This window comes from Setaria italica, chromosome V (assembly GCF_000263155.2).
Source record: "Setaria italica strain Yugu1 chromosome V, Setaria_italica_v2.0, whole genome shotgun sequence".
NCBI lineage: Eukaryota > Viridiplantae > Streptophyta > Magnoliopsida > Poales > Poaceae > Setaria > Setaria italica.
In genome coordinates this window covers 24,751,611-24,767,807 of record NC_028454.1, presented here as the reverse complement: position 1 = coordinate 24,767,807, position 16,197 = coordinate 24,751,611, and the positions used below count along the sequence as shown (strand labels likewise).

Genomic DNA, 16,197 nt, shown 5'->3' with positions numbered 1-16,197 from the left:
GCCTCCATGTCTTTGTAATAGCATTCACTACTCCTATCCACCAAGTCCGAAAATTTACAAAGTGGTTGATAAGCCACCAAGACTTCAAGGTGCTAGCAACACTAGAATTATTATTACAAGGTTGGATCACTCAATGAATCCAAGGCAACAATACCTAGCAATCACTCTCTAGGACTAATCTAGCACTAACCATACTAAGTATGTGCTAATTACCTTGGATAACTAATTTTAGCACTTTGGTGGCTTGGTAGCCTTCTCTCTAATACCTTGAAATGGCTGAGTGGGAGTGTATTATATTCATAGCCTCAACAGCACGAAACTAGTGTTGCTCCAACAGATCTATTAATTTTGTTGTCCTCATGGGATAATCCAACATGAATAGAACTACAAGTGTCAAACATCCAATTTGTACGTTTCTCAAACTAGCCATTGCAACCTTCACTTCCCTTTTTTGTAACTACTGGATTATCCCGTGTGTATAAAGATGCTAACCTAGCCATTTACAACCACTTTTGATAAAACTCTGGCATAAAACTTTTTGTGTTTGGCAACAGTTAGTCTGGCCAGATATAGTTGCATATAGTGTAAAAAGTGGCATGTGAAAGATTAGTAATAATAACTATGAACTAGGAAAATGCCCAGCTAAAGTTTTCTGGCAGTCGATCCGTCTGATAGTGATGGTAACTTTTCACATATTCATCCTAATGGAACAGAAACAATGCACCAATCAACACAGTGCATTTCTCAAATCTCAAGCTTCATCTAGGGACATAATTACATTTGTATGGAACAATTCAGCTTTTGTTTTAAGTCGAGATCGACTTTCAGATTTCTATGCCAGAGTTTCAATTCAATTTATGTTTTGTTATTTCAAAGAAAGCATCAAGTCATGCCTTTGTATGATAGTATCAGGTGTCGAAACCTCAAAAGGCTATATGTTCAGATTTAAATGAATCCTTAGTGTCACTTAATGTTAATTTTCATTTTTTTTCTTTTGTTTCCGTGTGCCAAAGAAACCCTTTGGTACGTAAGAAGAACAATAATAATAGGAATGTGATGGTGTCTTCTCTGAATTTTTAGACGTCATGCAGGGTGTACTTGTTACCGGAGTTGGATATTACATGCAAATCTGGGTGATTGACAACCCGTATTCTTGGCCATGACGATGCCAATAACTCTTCTTGTCACAATAGTTCTGTCTTCACTTCTGGGTGAAGCAGTCACACTGGGCAGGTCTCTCTTTAAATTCCTTCTGTTACCCAGCCAGTCCATTTTTCCTTCAATTTTTCCATTGACAATGATGAATAATTCACAAAAATTTAACCCAAAATTCGTCATCTTCCCTGCAGTATCTTGGGTGGAGTTGTCATGGTTGGTGGCCTGTATTGTGTTCTCTGGGCAAAGAAAACTGAGCAAGTAGATGTCAGCAAGGAACAAATGGCTGCTGCAGTCCAAGAAACAGAAGTTTAGATCAAGCTTCAGCCATTCTGGATGTATTCCAGAAGCCAAACGATATTTTTGATCAATATGCTTTTGTCTATACTCTAAAATTTTAGTTTTTACTTTGATATCTTATATTAGAGGATTCTAATTTAAAGTTTGATATAAACTTATCGTTTGGCTTGTTGGTGTTATCAGCCATATTATGTATTTTGATATCTTATATTGGAGTTTTCTAATTTAAAATTTCAATCTCTTAAGTTCAGCATAATTTTTTTGGGCAACCTCTATTGGTGAAAAAGGAATTTTAGTTTATTAACTAAGCAAAAGATATTTGATCTTCCAGATTCATTTGAAATATATTTCACGTTCTTCCGAGAATGTGTATATATGTATGCTCGGTGCAAGATTCTTGTGTGGCGGTCATGATCAATTCAGTAAAAAATGTGTTCTACAGGAGCCTTCTTCCCATCCTCTATGTCGCCACCTCTCACTCCCTAACCATATCCCCTTAACAACACAACACCTCCTGTGAACCTCTGCTGCCTTAAGAATGACCTTTTAAAGGGCACATCAGAGCCAATTGTGCTTGCTTCTGAGGCAGAGTCGAAGGTCAATTCAGATGCAAGAGGCGGTGAGAATGCAAAAATTGGAAGCGCGATGAGGCTGATCTGATGGATCCATGTGCAGGTTATGACTGAGAAGGTGTTGAATGAAGAGAGAATAATGTGCTTGGCTGTAACACCAACAATGCACAAAACGAACTGTGGACTTCATTTATGCTATGATCTCATGGTTTTTCAGTGACCCGGGAAATGAAAATTATCTCTGGTCTAATGTTCCCTATTAATCTAACCTGTTGCTATTATGCTTTGATCTAGATGGCAAACCTTACACAAACTGAAATTGTGATGTCTATCAAATAAGCTCTGTTACAGCAGCCACGGGGCCCATCCACTAGTGCATCTGATTAATTTCAACTAGTGGAGGTGAAAAATATGATTTAACCTTCCATGATGGTTAGGAATTTGCTTTAGTTAGGTCTGCTGGGGTACTAACGGAGCGTCCATTACCCAGTCCAAATATTCTGCTTTAAGGTGGAAATCAGGGAATTAGATTTCATGACTTTTTATGGGTTTTGCTTTATGTAAATTTAGAGGCGTACTCAATAATGGAATATTTAAACATAAATGGAAAATGGAACACACCAGGCCAATGAATATAAGAATGGAAAGTAGCAAAGCGCCACTTTGTTTATTAAGATGCATGGCATAATTACTTACATCATATTCCACTCACTACTGTAAAACTCAGCATTGGTCCTATCTCTTGGTACCGGTTCATTTGTGACCCGGTACTAATGTGAGCATTAGTAACGTGTCTAACGGCTAGTTCCTTAGGAGCCCCTCGCGACCCTTTTTAGTACCGGTTGGAAGCTACAACTAGTACTAAATGTTGCACATTAGTACCAGGTGGAGCCTCCACCTCCACCCGGTACTAAGGTGCAGGCCTGCATCCTTTATATGATACCGCCTCATACAAATATTAGACTTAATACACACACTTCAGGGCAGGTGAAAAATCGAGGCAGTGCCAACTACTCCCTCCGTCCCAAATTACAATTCGTTTTGACTTTTCTAAATACATAATTTTTACTATGTATCTAGACATAGTATATATCTAGGTACATATGTAAAGCTATGTACCTAGAAAAGCTAAAACGAATTGCAATTTAGCATTAACCAAACTAAGCATGTGCTAATTACCTTGGATAATTACTTTTAGCACTTTGGTGGCTTGGTAGCCTTCTCTCTAGTACCTTGAAATGGCTGAGTGGGAGTGTATTCATAGCCTCAAAAGCACAAACTAGTTGTTGCTCCGACAGATCTATTAATTTTGCTGTACTCATTGGATAATCCAGCATGAATATAACTACAAGTGTCAAAACATCCAATTTGTCCGTTTCTCAAACTAGCCATTGCAACCTTCACTTCCCTTTTTTGTAACTACTGGATTATCCCGTGTGTATAAAGATGCTAACCTAGCCATTCGCAACCACTTTTGATAAAACTCTGGCATAAAACTGTTTGTGAAATAAGGTCTCCGGCTGGCGTGATCATTTTGTGATTGCCAAATGACCATGCATCTTGTGAAAAGCTGTGAAAACCGGATGACCCAACGTGTTCATTTTTGTGAACGCGAGATGGTCTGCTAAAGTGCATTTTTGGGGAAAATTTTTCATTCTGGATTCCAATTTTAATGATTTTGGACTCCATGGAAACGTTGCAAAGAGCTCTACAAGATTGTATGAAATCCATAAGTTCCGTTCATTATTATCTTTTTCCAGTTTTGCTGGGTTCTCTCTTGTACTATCATAAGACGTAACCTTACACATTCTTAGTAATAAGCATGTTAGCTCCCATCGACTATGTTGTTATCAATCACCAAATTAAATCACATATGCCCCCCTAAATGGGTGCATTTTCCTCACACCAGTCCTTTCTTTGACTATATAAACTACCAAGTTCAGAAGTTCCAACATACTGCTGTGATCATGGCCACTAGAGCAGCTTTTGTGGTAGCACTAATACTAAGATCCATATATGGAGGCATGAATATAGTGGCCAAAGGTGCCTTTGATGAAGGCATGAGCACATCTGTCTTCGTTTTATACAGGCATGCAATTGCCATTCCGTTCTTGCTACCAATTGCTTACATGCTTGAAAGGTATGTAACACAACTTTTGTAACTTAGTTTCTTGCAAAGCTATCATGGAAGAATGAAATGAAGCTTCTTTCTTCAGGAAAACTTCTCCAGCACTGACATTCAAAGCCTCTTTGAAATTATTTGTGCATGCATTATACGGGTATGTGTTAGTGGGATCTTATTTTGTACTTGTGTGAATTTTTTATGAATTGAATATGTGTTAACCTGAATGCCTGAACCATCACACAGGCCAACAAGCTAGCTGAAAATTTCTTCAAACAAATCTCCATTACTTCGCATATTAATGTTTAACCATGTGTGTTCCATCCTCCTTATTTCAGAACGAAGCTCTCATGAAGATATCTGTGTTTGAGATTCTTTTTAATGCATATACACCTGTGCAAATTCTACAAAAACTGCTATGGAGTCATTCCTATTTCTTTCTTTTCTTGGTTTAAGTTATGATGTTTGCTAATATTTCCACTCATTTCTGTGTCTTGCTTTAGATTAAGAGTTAACTGTATCAGTTTACAAATTTATAATACTCGCTAGCCGATAAAGTTCAGTTATTGTTGGTGGATATTGAAAAATCTATAGCCAATTTTTCTGGAAGTTCAAAATCATGTTAGAGAATTTAGATAACAAATTTCGATAACTGCAAATAACGGTCAATTATTGACAAATAGGTTGAACTCGTATATTTCTAACTCTTATGGGTTAGAGTTAGTAAGCGTATATATGTACTGTACCCCTTCAAACTCAGAAAATATGTTGCTTTGATTAGGATCCCTCTAACCAAACTTATTTAAAAAATCATCAATATATAAACTTACATAGATTGGCAATGTAAATAGATTCATCATAAAAGGTACTATCACAATATTTAGTTATCTTTATTGTAAAAGTGCCAAGCTTGTCGCAGTGGACCAGTTAGAACATTGAACTCCGAGAGTCGTTGAAACTCCTGCCCCAACTCGAGTTCTCGAAGCACATCATCTTCTTATTAGAATGAATCTCGTTGTTAAGTTTTTTATTCAAAAAGTCATTGTCACCTCATAGACCTTGTCAATGTTTATAGATCATGTCTTTTGAATCAGTTGGAGTACATTTGCACTCATAATGGTGCATGTGTGACAAAATACATTGTAAATGGTAAAAATTTAGTAGGTTTTTGTCAATTTGTGCTAATAACTACTAGCAGAGAATTCACTAATCATTCTTTATATTTATGTTTCTTTTTTGAAGGATTTCTGGTTCTATAAACGTATACAGCATTGGTCTCAGTTATGCTTCGGCAACATCATCATCCGCAATATCTAATGTTCTGCCAGTGGTGGCTTTCTTTTTGGCAGTTCTTTTGAGGCAAGGGTTTCTATGAAATATAAGGGAACTTTCCCAGCAAGTTTGCATGACACTTTAATAGTTTCTGTATTTGAGAAAGAAACTCTGACACATGGGGGAATACAACCTGCCAAGGCATCTTCTTTTTTTTCTTTGAAAAATAAAGATATATGTATATTAAAATTTTGGCACAGTACAACCCCAACACCTCTGTCCTCCTGCCGAGACGCATCCAACACTTTGAACGCGCATCGGCCATCCGTACTCATTTGGCAGCACCCCTTCGATCCATCGTACTAGAACAATCCCAGAAGAACGATTAGGGTCATATTCGAGGCCAAAGGCCAGACTGCCTAGGACTAAAACTGGTGTATCTTAGTGAGATCCTTTTCTATGAGAACCAGGGTTTGGGCTGTTGATACCACCATGCCTTTCTCTCTGCGAATAATGATAGCATCACACCTTGTCTACTTATTAGGACCACGCTATGCATGCTGGTTTCCTTATTTTGATTTGGAGACAAATATATATATATATATATATATATATATATATATATATATATATATGCATATAGCTTTTTTATAAGAAAAGGTTCAAGAACTATTTTGATAAAAAAGTTTTTGGTACCTCACTATTCTTTATCTTGTAGGATTGAGTCTTTGAACATGAAGAGATTCCAAGGAATTGTAAAAGTTACTGGTATAGTGTTTTGCTTCGCCGGTGTCATTGTACTTGCATTTTATCAGGGGCCTGAAATGAAATCGTTTAACCACCACCGTCTTCTTCACCAAACAAGTAACTCACATGCCACAGTTATTGTTCATTCAGTAAGAACTTGGTTATTAGGAATTTTCCTAATGACTTTAGGCACTATATGTTGGGCTTTCTGGACAGTGCTACAGGTATGAATCTCTTCATAGCCGCTTTAAAAAAGGTTAAATATTCGCAGCTGATCAAATAATAGTACTCTTGGGGTTGTGCATTCTATTTGTATTACCTATATATACATTACTTTGTTCTCAGGGGCCTATATTGGACGCTTACCCATCTAAGCTGCTCAACACAAGTCTCCAAATTGTCTTTGCAACTATCCAGTCCTTCTTCATTGCCCTTGTCGTGGAGAGAGATTTTTCACGATGGAAGCTAAAGTTGGATATCAGTCTCATTGCCGTGCTTTACTGTGTAAGCTCGATATGTGTCTTCCTAATGTGTCGACCAGTGTCTTGATTATTAGGAAGAATAGATTGGGTATAATGGATAGATTGTATTGCATTGAGACCTGGGTCGATATATATAGAGTACAAAGACTTGGTGGGCAAGGCTCCCCCGAATACATATGGCCATCTATGATACGTATATCTACAACTACCAAATATACTCTAACATCTCCCTGCAGTTATAGTGGGAGCACCGCAGATGATGAGACTAGAGAAGAAGTCGAAGGCAAAAGCCGACAGACTGACATCCCCTCGCAGTGATAACGTCGGTGCGGTGCAGATATTGCGACTGGAGAGAAAACCGACGAGTAACTCATGCACATGATAACCCTTTGTGCTGATGTTGAGGTAGCCGAGCATGAGGACAAGTAGCCATGGTCGAGGATGCTATGCTTAGAGTAGCCGTGGTCAACGTAGCTGTCGAGGTTGCTGAAGATGAGGGAGCCGCACATGAAGCCGCGGGCGTATGAGGAGATGCCGTGAGGATGGTGGCACGTAGGGGAAGATGCCAAAGATGAAGACTGTGACACGTCGAGGCAATCGTAGAGGGGGTTGATGCCAAAATTAATGCAGTCTAACCATTAGGCGAGACATTCCCAGGTTTTCTAGGCCTAGGAATGCATCGGGGATGATGGCATGTACCGATGTTGTCAATACCAGACGTGCAAGGGAGAGTGCACAACTAGGTGTCGTTGTCTAAGGGACCTGCGGAGAAGGCCTCCAAGGCAGTCGCAGGTGCAAAAGAACGGTGAGGTAGAAAATACCGATGCGGCCCGCGGTTGCTAGAGTAGACGAACAAAGTGGAGATTAGATGGTGGCGCTGGCAACGAGGTGGTGCTGGACGAAGCGAGGAGGTAGACCCGAACAATTTGACGCGAGGCCTGATGATCCGGATGATGTGGCGGCGGAGCTCGAAGGAGACGGCGAAGAACTCAAACATCATGATGAAGACCATGCACGCAAGCCACAACGACTCGTAGTCGATGACGAGGTCATTGATGTGGTTGGCGGCGGTGAGGATGCAATGGCGAAGGAGACCACGGGTGGCGCCGCTGTTGCCCGAAGAGGTGATGCAGCGGTAGCCCTCCATACTCAGAGAAGAGGCGCGCAATACGAGGATGAATGTCATGGGAGCCGGGTGGATCACGTACATCGGCTGATCAGACTGAGTATGTGCAAGATGAGACGACGATGGGCAAAGTCGGTGGAGGCGTCCCGATCGGTGGAGGCGACGACGAGCTGGCGGAGGTCGACATGCGGATGAAGCAATGAGGAGGGCGGTGCACACGGGCATCCGCTAGGGCACCGTCCATCTCGCCAACCGCACAGTCGAAGATAGGACAGGAGCTGGTGAAGTCGATGCCGATGTCAAAGTAGAGGCGAGAGGTCGACAGGCGGTGGGCGACGTAATCCCGATCTCTGATTGGGCAAAAGAAGAAGATACAGTAGCATCTCGTGTAGTACCTCTAGGTGTGTGTAGCACAAGCCCCTCATCCTCCTCTTATCTCTTTCCTTGAACAGCGTGTGAGAGAGGAATAGATAGAGGCTTGAGATGGGCGTGGGTATGGGTGGGGCGGATCCGCACCAGGGCGGTGGAGGATTCCGGCGGTCGGGCGTTGCGAGTCCCAACCAGAGGCAGCGGAGGATTCCGCCAGGTCAGGTGGCGTAGGTCCCAGCCGGCGACGGTGGAGAAATCCATCATGTTGGGCAGTGCATGTGTTGGATGACGGTGGCGAGAGCCCGCGCGAGGCAGATGAGGCGGGTGGGGCGGAGCCATACCGCCGGGTGCGGAGGAGCCTGCCGGAGTAGGCGATGCGGCCGGCGGGGGAGGGCCTTGTGCGACACGGGATCCGGAGGAGGGGCTCAAGCTGCGGCCCGATGGGGCGGCGAAGATGACAAGGCAGTGCTAAGGTGCCGCTACACAATCCGTCAGCGACGAGGTGGATGCACCGTGCAAAGGCCCCTGCTGCCACCACAGCAGCACGGGGTAGGACACGGGCACCGCATGGAGACCGCGGCTGCCACCACGGCAGCGAGGGTTGGGGTTGTCAGTGATGGTTTCCATGGCGGATGGTGAGGTACGCTTCAAGCTGCTGCTGCTTGACACTGGAGTGCGGCGAATTAAACGGATCCGCCGCGGAGATGGAGGGCGCTACCCCACGGTGGAGGTCATGGGCAACCTCCCCGGGGGCGCACTAGGAGGCTGTCGAGGGGCGTGTTGAATGCGCGCCATGAAGGACGGCCGGTAGCACGCAGGAGGCGGGGGAACGAGCGAAAGTGGAAGGTTTAGCTTAGGATACGAAACCCTAAACTCGTGATACCACGTAGAAAGAATAGATTGGGTATAATGGATGGATTGTATTGCATTGAGGCCTCGGCCGATATATATAGAGTACAGAGACTTGGAGGCAACGCTCCCCCGGATACATACGGCAGTCTACGATACGTATATCTATAACTACCAAATATACTCTAACAATTATAACAGTTATGTTTGGCAACAGTTAGTTGTCTGGCCAGATATAGTTTCATATAGTGTAAAAAATGGCATGTGAAACATTAGTAATAATAACTATGAACTAGGAAAATGCCCAGATGAAGTTTTCTGGCAGTGGATCCATCTGATAGTGATGGTAACTTTTCACCTATTGATCCTAATGGAACAGAAACAATGCACCAATCAACACAGTGCATTTCTCAAATCTCAAGCTTCATCTAGGGACATAATTACATTTGTATGGAACAATTCAGCTTTTGTTTTAAGTCGAGATCGACTTTCAGATTTCTATGCCAGAGTTTCAATTCAATTTATGTTTTGTTATTTCAAAGAAAGCATCAAGTCATGCCTTTGTATGATAGTATCAGGTGTCGAAACCTCAAAAGGCTATATGTTCAGATTTTAAATGAATCCTTAGTGTCACTTAATGTTAATTTTCATTTTTTCTTTTGTTTCCGTGTGCCAAAGAAACCCTTTGGTACGTAAGAAGAACAATAATAATAGGAATGTGATGGTGTCTTCTCTGAATTTTTAGACGTCATGCAGGGTGTACTTGTTACCGGAGTTGGATATTACATGCAAATCTGGGTGATTGACAAGAGTGGACCCGTATTCTTGGCCATGACGATGCCAATAACTCTTCTTGTCACAATAGTTCTGTCTTCACTTCTGGGTGAAGCAGTCACACTGGGCAGGTCTCTCTTTAAATTCCTTCTGTTACCCAGCCAGTCCATTTTCCTTCAATTTTCCATTGACAATGATGAATAATTCACAAAAATTTAACCCAAAATTCGTCATCTTCCCTGCAGTATCTTGGGTGGAGTTGTCATGGTTGGTGGCCTGTATTGTGTTCTCTGGGCAAAGAAAACTGAGCAAGTAGATGTCAGCAAGGAACAAATGGCTGCTCCAGTCCAAGAAACAGAAGTTTAGATCAAGCTTCAGCCATTCTGGATGTATTCCAGAAGCCAAACGATATTTTTGATCAATATGATTTTGTCTACACTCTAAACTTTTAGTTTTTACTTTGATATCTTATATTAGAGGATTCTAATCTAAAGTTTGATATAAACTTATCGTTTGGCTTGTTGGTGTTATCAGCCATATTATGTACTTTGATATCTTATATTGGAGGATTCTAATTTAAAATTTCAATCTCTTAAGTTCAGCATAATTTTTTTGCAACCTCTATTGGTGAAAAAGGAATTTTAGTTTGTTAACTAAACAAAAGATATTTGATCTTCCAGATTCATTTGAAATATATTTCACGTTCTTCCGAGAATGTGTATATATGTATGCTTGGTGCACCAATTCTTGTGTGGCGGTCATGATTGTTAGATATATGGGCCTGGCCATATAAATAATATCCTTAATAAATGTCAAAGGTCCATTAACGTTAAGAGGGGGTATACCATCTATTAGTTCCGTATTGCAAATAGACGAGGGTGTTGGGGGTTTTCCTCCCTATATATACGGACCATCTCCCTCATAGAAAAGACGCACCATAGACTACTAATATGGGAAGGCTCCCAGGTTAGGGTATCCCTAAGGTGGTCTATACGAGTTGGGTTTTCCCTCTTCTCACTGCTGCACCGCCACTGTAGTCAACTCCGTCTCGAGTGCTAGCGTGCACTGGCGAATGGGAGAGCAGGTCTCCGGAACCTCTCGCTCTTGATCCTGCACCGGGAGAGGGCGAATAAGGTTTTTGGGAAGCGCTCCGCGCGACTGCTCAAGGTCTTCACCACAGCTCGTCTTCCATCCAAGTTTGGCGTTGAGGCGTACCATCGTCTTCGACGTCGTCTACTGCGCTCTATCCACAACACGTTGTCATTTCATCAGCACCGCTTGTCGTCACCGCTGCACCCGCTAAGTACGTACGTCGTGATCCGATCTGTTATTTCAGCTTGTTTTCTCATATAATGAAGTTGTGCTTGTTGTTGCCTAGTATGTTAGAGCATTGCATGCTAGATTTTACTCTTGTCATGATAAATCTAGTTCAAAAATTAATCATGCAGTTGTCTAATTTTTCAACAATCCAAAAACCTTATTATTGGCAATGTGTTGATTTTGGTATGGCTGGTTTTGCTGAGTCACTGCGGCTGGATAAATTTACCGGTGTAAACTTTTAGAGATGGCAAACAAAGATTCATCTGTGGCTTAATATGATGCACATCTGGGATACGAGAAAAGGCAAACCAGAAGGCGAACTGACTGCTGAGCAGCAGCAGAAGTTCGCGGATGCCAATAATCTTTTCATGGGATGTATCATTAGCATTATCTAACCATCTGGTCGATGTCTACATAGACATGATAGATGCGAAGGCACTGTGGGATGCTTCGGTTACAAAGTATGGTGCAACGGATGCAGACAGTGAACTATACCTCATAGAAAGCTCCTGTGACTACAAGATGGTGAACAACCGTTCTGTGGTAGAGCATGCGCATAAGGTGCAGTGCATTGTGAAGGACCTCAACAAGAATAAAGGGAAAAATAAGGTCATTAAGACTACCAAGAAGAAGAATATGAACAAAGCCGAGTTGTCTTGCTATACCTGTGGTGAGTTGGGACATCTCTCAAAGGATTGTCCAGATCGCAAGCATAAAAGGGCTAACCATGGATTTGTATCCAAGGATGTCAATACAGTGACCATAGGCAACACTGGAGATAGCTATAGTAATTTATTACCTACTATTCTTTCAGGTTTTAATCTACCAGTTGGTAGCTTGATACGGGTGCCAATGTTCATTTGTGTGCTGACATATCCATGCTCTCTTCTTACCAAGTCGCTCATGATTCCTCCGTGCTGATGGGGAATGGGTCACATGCTGCTGTTCATGGTGTTGGTATGGTAGATCTGAAGTTTACTTCAAGAAAGATCTTGCAGCTGAGAAACGTGCAGCATGTCCCTACTATCAACAAGAATCTTGTGAGCGACTCAGTCCTGTGCAAGGACGGGTTTAAGGTAGTGTTAGAGTCCAATAAATTAGTCATGTCAAAACATGGACAATTTGTTGGTAAAGGCTAAGGCTTGTTCCACTTTTCCCTTGCAAACTTTTGTAATAAGTCCGTGAACCATATTTATGGCAACGTTAGTGATGATCCGAGTATTTGGCATTCACATTTGTGTCATATAAATTTTGGTTTAATGTCTTGGCTTTCCAGCATGTGTTTAATTCTGAACATCACCATTGCCAAATGTTCTAAGTGCCATAGTTGTGTGCAATCAAAGCAACCTTGGAAGCCTCACAAGGTGGCTGAGGAGAGATACTTGGCACCTCCAGAACTCATACATTCTGATCTGTGCGAGATGAATGGTGTGTTGACAAAAGGTGGAAAGAGATACTTCATGACTTTGATTGATGATGCGACTAGATTTTGCTATGTTTACTTGTTGCAAACTAAGGATGAAGCATTAGACTACTTTAAAATCTATAAGGCTGAGGTTGAGAATCAACTTGAGAGAAAGATCAAGCGTCTAAGGTCTGATCGTGGTGGCGAGTACTTCCTAAAAATCTTTGATGAATTCTGTGAGGAACATGGTATTATTCATGAGAGGATGCCTCCCTATTCGCCTGAGTCCAACAGGATTGCTGAGAGGAAAAACCGCACACTGACTGACTTGGTTAATTCCATGTTAGATATTGTTGGTCTATCTAAGGCATGGTGGGGGGAGGCTCTATTGACTTCATGTCATGTCCCGAATAGAGTTCCGAACAAGAATAAAGATCAAACTCCATATGAGATGTGGATCGGGAGAAAACCATCACTTTCTTATTTGCGTACTTGGGAGTGTTTTGCAAAAGTCAATGTACCTATTCCGAAGAAGCGCAAGTTAGGACCTAAGATAGTGGATCGTGTCTTTCTAGGATACGCTCAGAGGAGTATTGCTTATAGATTTTTAGTGGTTAAATCTGAGGTTCCTGAAATGCATGTTGATACTATTATGAAATCTCGTGATGCAACATTTTTTGAGAATATATTTCCTCTTAAGGATATGTAGAGCAACTCTAGATTTTCTGCTGAAATAACTCCTAAACCTACTGCACTTGTTGAGTCTTCTGAACAACCCGATGAGCATGAGCATGAGAACATCCTAGAAGAGGATGACAGTGAAGCACCTAGAAGGAGCGAGAGACAGAGGGTTGCAAAATCTTTTGGTGATGATTTCACTGTGTATCTTGTGGACAATACTCCCACGTCCATCACTGAGGCGTATGCATCTCCAGATACAGATGATTGGAAAGAAGTTGTCCAAAGTGAGATGGATTCAATTCTTTCTAATGGGATATGGGAGCTCACTGAACGACCCTATGGTTGCAAACCAATGGTTGTAAATGGGTGTTCAAGAAGAAGCTTAGGCCTGATGGTACTATTGAAAAGTATAAGGCTAGGCTTGTGGTGAAAGGTTACACACGAAAAGAAGGTGAAGACTTCTTGGATACCTATTCACCTATCGCTAGACTGACCTTTATTCGAGCACTACTTTCTCTCGCTGCCTCGTATGGTCTTATCATCCACTAGATGGATGTAAAGACAGCTTTCCTAAATAGAGAGTTGGATGAGGAGATCTATATGGATCAATCTGATGGGTTTGTGGTGAAGGATCAAGAAAGTAAGGTGTGTAAGTTGTTGAAGTCATTGTATGGCCTAAAACAAGCACCTAAGTAATAGCATGATAAGTTTGATAGAACTTTAACCTCTGCGGGCTCTGTCATTAACGAGGCTGATAGATATGTATACTATCACCATGGTGGGGGTGAAGGAGTTATATTGTGCTTGTATGTGGATGACATACTGATCTTTGGCACAACCATTGATGTGATCAATGAGGTCAAGTATTTTCTATCACAGAACTTTGATATGAAAGATCTAGGAGAAGCTGATGGTATTCTGAACATCAAGCTGATTAAGGATGAGAATGTAATTACTCTTTTGCAATCCCATTATGTGGAGAAAGTCCTAAACCATTTTGGTTATATGAACACCAAGCCTTCTCCAGCACCTTATGATTCCAGCATGATACTCAAAAAAAACAAGAAAAGTGCTAAAGACCAACTGAGGTACTCTCAGATTATCGGTTCACTCATGCACTTAGCTAGCACAATGAGACCTGACATAGCTTTTGCTATGAACAAATTGAGTAGGTTCATGTCAAACCCGGGTTCTGATCATTGGTATGCACTTGAAAGGGTTATGCGCTACTTGGTGGGTACTATGAGTTATAGGATTCACTATTCCAGACACCCTGCTATGCTTGATGGATATAGTGATTCGAACTGGATTTTGAATGTTGATGACCTATATACCATGAGTGGGTATGTGTTTACCCTTGGAGGTGGTGCAATATTATGGAGGTCTTACAAATTAAGGTAGAGAGGCTGCGTGGTCTCTTGATGGACTTACCTGTGGTTGATAAATTTGTGCTGGCAATCCTTATGAACTGTGACAATCAAATGGTGATAGTCAAAGTGAACAGTGCTAAGGATAATGCGAAGTCATCAAGACATGTCAAGAGACGACTGAAGTCTGTCAGGAAGTTGAGAAACTCCAGAGTAATAAGTGTGACTTATATTCAAATAGACAAAAACCTGGCAGACCCCTTTACGAAAGGGCTATCACGGAATGTGATAGAATGTGCATCAAGGGAGATGGGTATGAGACCCGTTTGAGTTGCCGCAGTGGTAACCTAACCTATGTGATCGGAGATCCCATGAATTAGGATTTGGGAAAAACAAGTTGTCTATTGACTGAGGAGAGTGATTATTAAACCCTCTCTATGTGAAGATGCAATACTTTCAAGTGCTTTAAGGAAGGTTAGCAATATCCTTTAATGTGTTTCTATTGGCTTGATTAAGCGAAGATGTTGTCCTACACAACATTCTTGAAAGAACACACCTATATGAGCCTGACTGTAGAACGTTACAGTCTATGAGATTTGGGTGATCTCTAGTAAGCTCATGAAAGATACCAGGGAGTACGACGTATATGCTCCACCTGCAGGTAGGCTACTGGCAGCCAGGTACTAGTTCCGACTTTGAGTGAAACTTGTTCGCACAAAACTTGTAATTCAAGGCTTAGTCCATTGGTCAAGTTGTGGATAAATGTAGCTTGAAACTCCAGGCGAGAGTTCAACTCAACAGTCCTTGCTGAAACACTAGTATATCAAACAGTACTGAGAAAAATGCAAAACACCTAAATGGGTATTTGAGATCTAGTGGGAGATTGTTAGATATATAGGCTTGGCCATATAAATAATATCCTTAATAAATCTCAAAGGCCCATTAGCGTTAAGAGGGGGTACATCATTTATTAGTTCTGTATTGCTAATAGACGAGGGTGTGAGGGTTTTCCTCCCCATATATACGGACCACCTCCCTCATGGAAAAGATGCACCATAGACTACTATACGGGAAGGTCCCCAGGTTAGGGTATCCAAGGTAGTCTATACGAGTTGGGTTTTGCCTCTTCTCACTGCTACGCCGCCACCATAGTCAACTCCATCTCAAGCGCCGGTGTGCACCGGCGAACGGGAGAGCAGGTCTTCGGAACCTCTCGCTCTTATGATCCTGCACCGGGAGAGGGCTGTTGGGATACGAGGTAGGCTACACTAGCGCAAATCAAAAATTTCTACTGTGTAAACCAGGAAAACTGCCGCATAAGGATCACGGGATTACCACTCGACGCACTACTGGTGCGGAAGATGTAGATTCGCGTCAATGCAGCGAAGTTGATCAACGTAGTCGTACGTAGTCGATCACGTCGACGTCCAGCAGCTCCTCAGCAGCTCGTCCACGTGCAGCAAGATCTCCCTCGTGCTGCGGCTCGTCGTCGGCTCGTCGTGGCTCGTCAACGGCTCGTCGTGGCTCGTCGGCGGCTCGTCCTAGTGCTGCAGGCGCAACACCTCCAAGGTATCCACACGTGCAGGGAGGAAGCGTCGCAAGCCGGACTGCTAGATCCATGAGTTGCAACAGGCGAGGGCGTGGGAGGCGCGGCAG

General features: G+C 42.2%; 1 protein-coding gene across 2 annotated transcripts; it reads left to right on the top strand.

The window, feature by feature from the left end:
* Positions 1 to 3,996: 3,996 nt before the first annotated feature.
* LOC101763279 (WAT1-related protein At5g64700) lies at positions 3,997 to 10,356 on the top strand. Of its 2 annotated transcripts, XM_004968847.2 has the most exons (7): positions 3,997 to 4,167; positions 4,244 to 4,306; positions 5,392 to 5,508; positions 6,140 to 6,392; positions 6,514 to 6,672; positions 9,751 to 9,899; positions 10,014 to 10,356. In XM_004968847.2, the coding sequence occupies exons 1-7, from the start codon at positions 4,052 to 4,054 to the stop codon at positions 10,132 to 10,134; spliced, it is 978 nt and encodes a 325-aa protein (XP_004968904.2). In that variant the 5' UTR covers positions 3,997 to 4,051; the 3' UTR covers positions 10,135 to 10,356. The 2 variants fall into 2 exon arrangements, with proteins under 2 accessions (XP_004968904.2, XP_012701658.1); XM_012846204.2 differs by lacking the exon at positions 5,392 to 5,508.
* The last annotated feature ends 5,841 nt before the right edge of the window (positions 10,357 to 16,197 follow it).

Coding starts and splice junctions, on each gene's coding strand:
- LOC101763279 (XM_004968847.2), top strand. CDS start 4,052: ATGAATATAGTGGCCAAAGGTGCCTTTGATGAAGGCATGAGCACATCT. Junction 4,168..4,243: donor ATTGCTTACATGCTTGAAAG/GTATGTAACACA, acceptor TTCTTTCTTCAG/GAAAACTTCTCCAGCACTGA. Junction 5,509..6,139: donor TTTTTGGCAGTTCTTTTGAG/GCAAGGGTTTCT, acceptor TTTATCTTGTAG/GATTGAGTCTTTGAACATGA.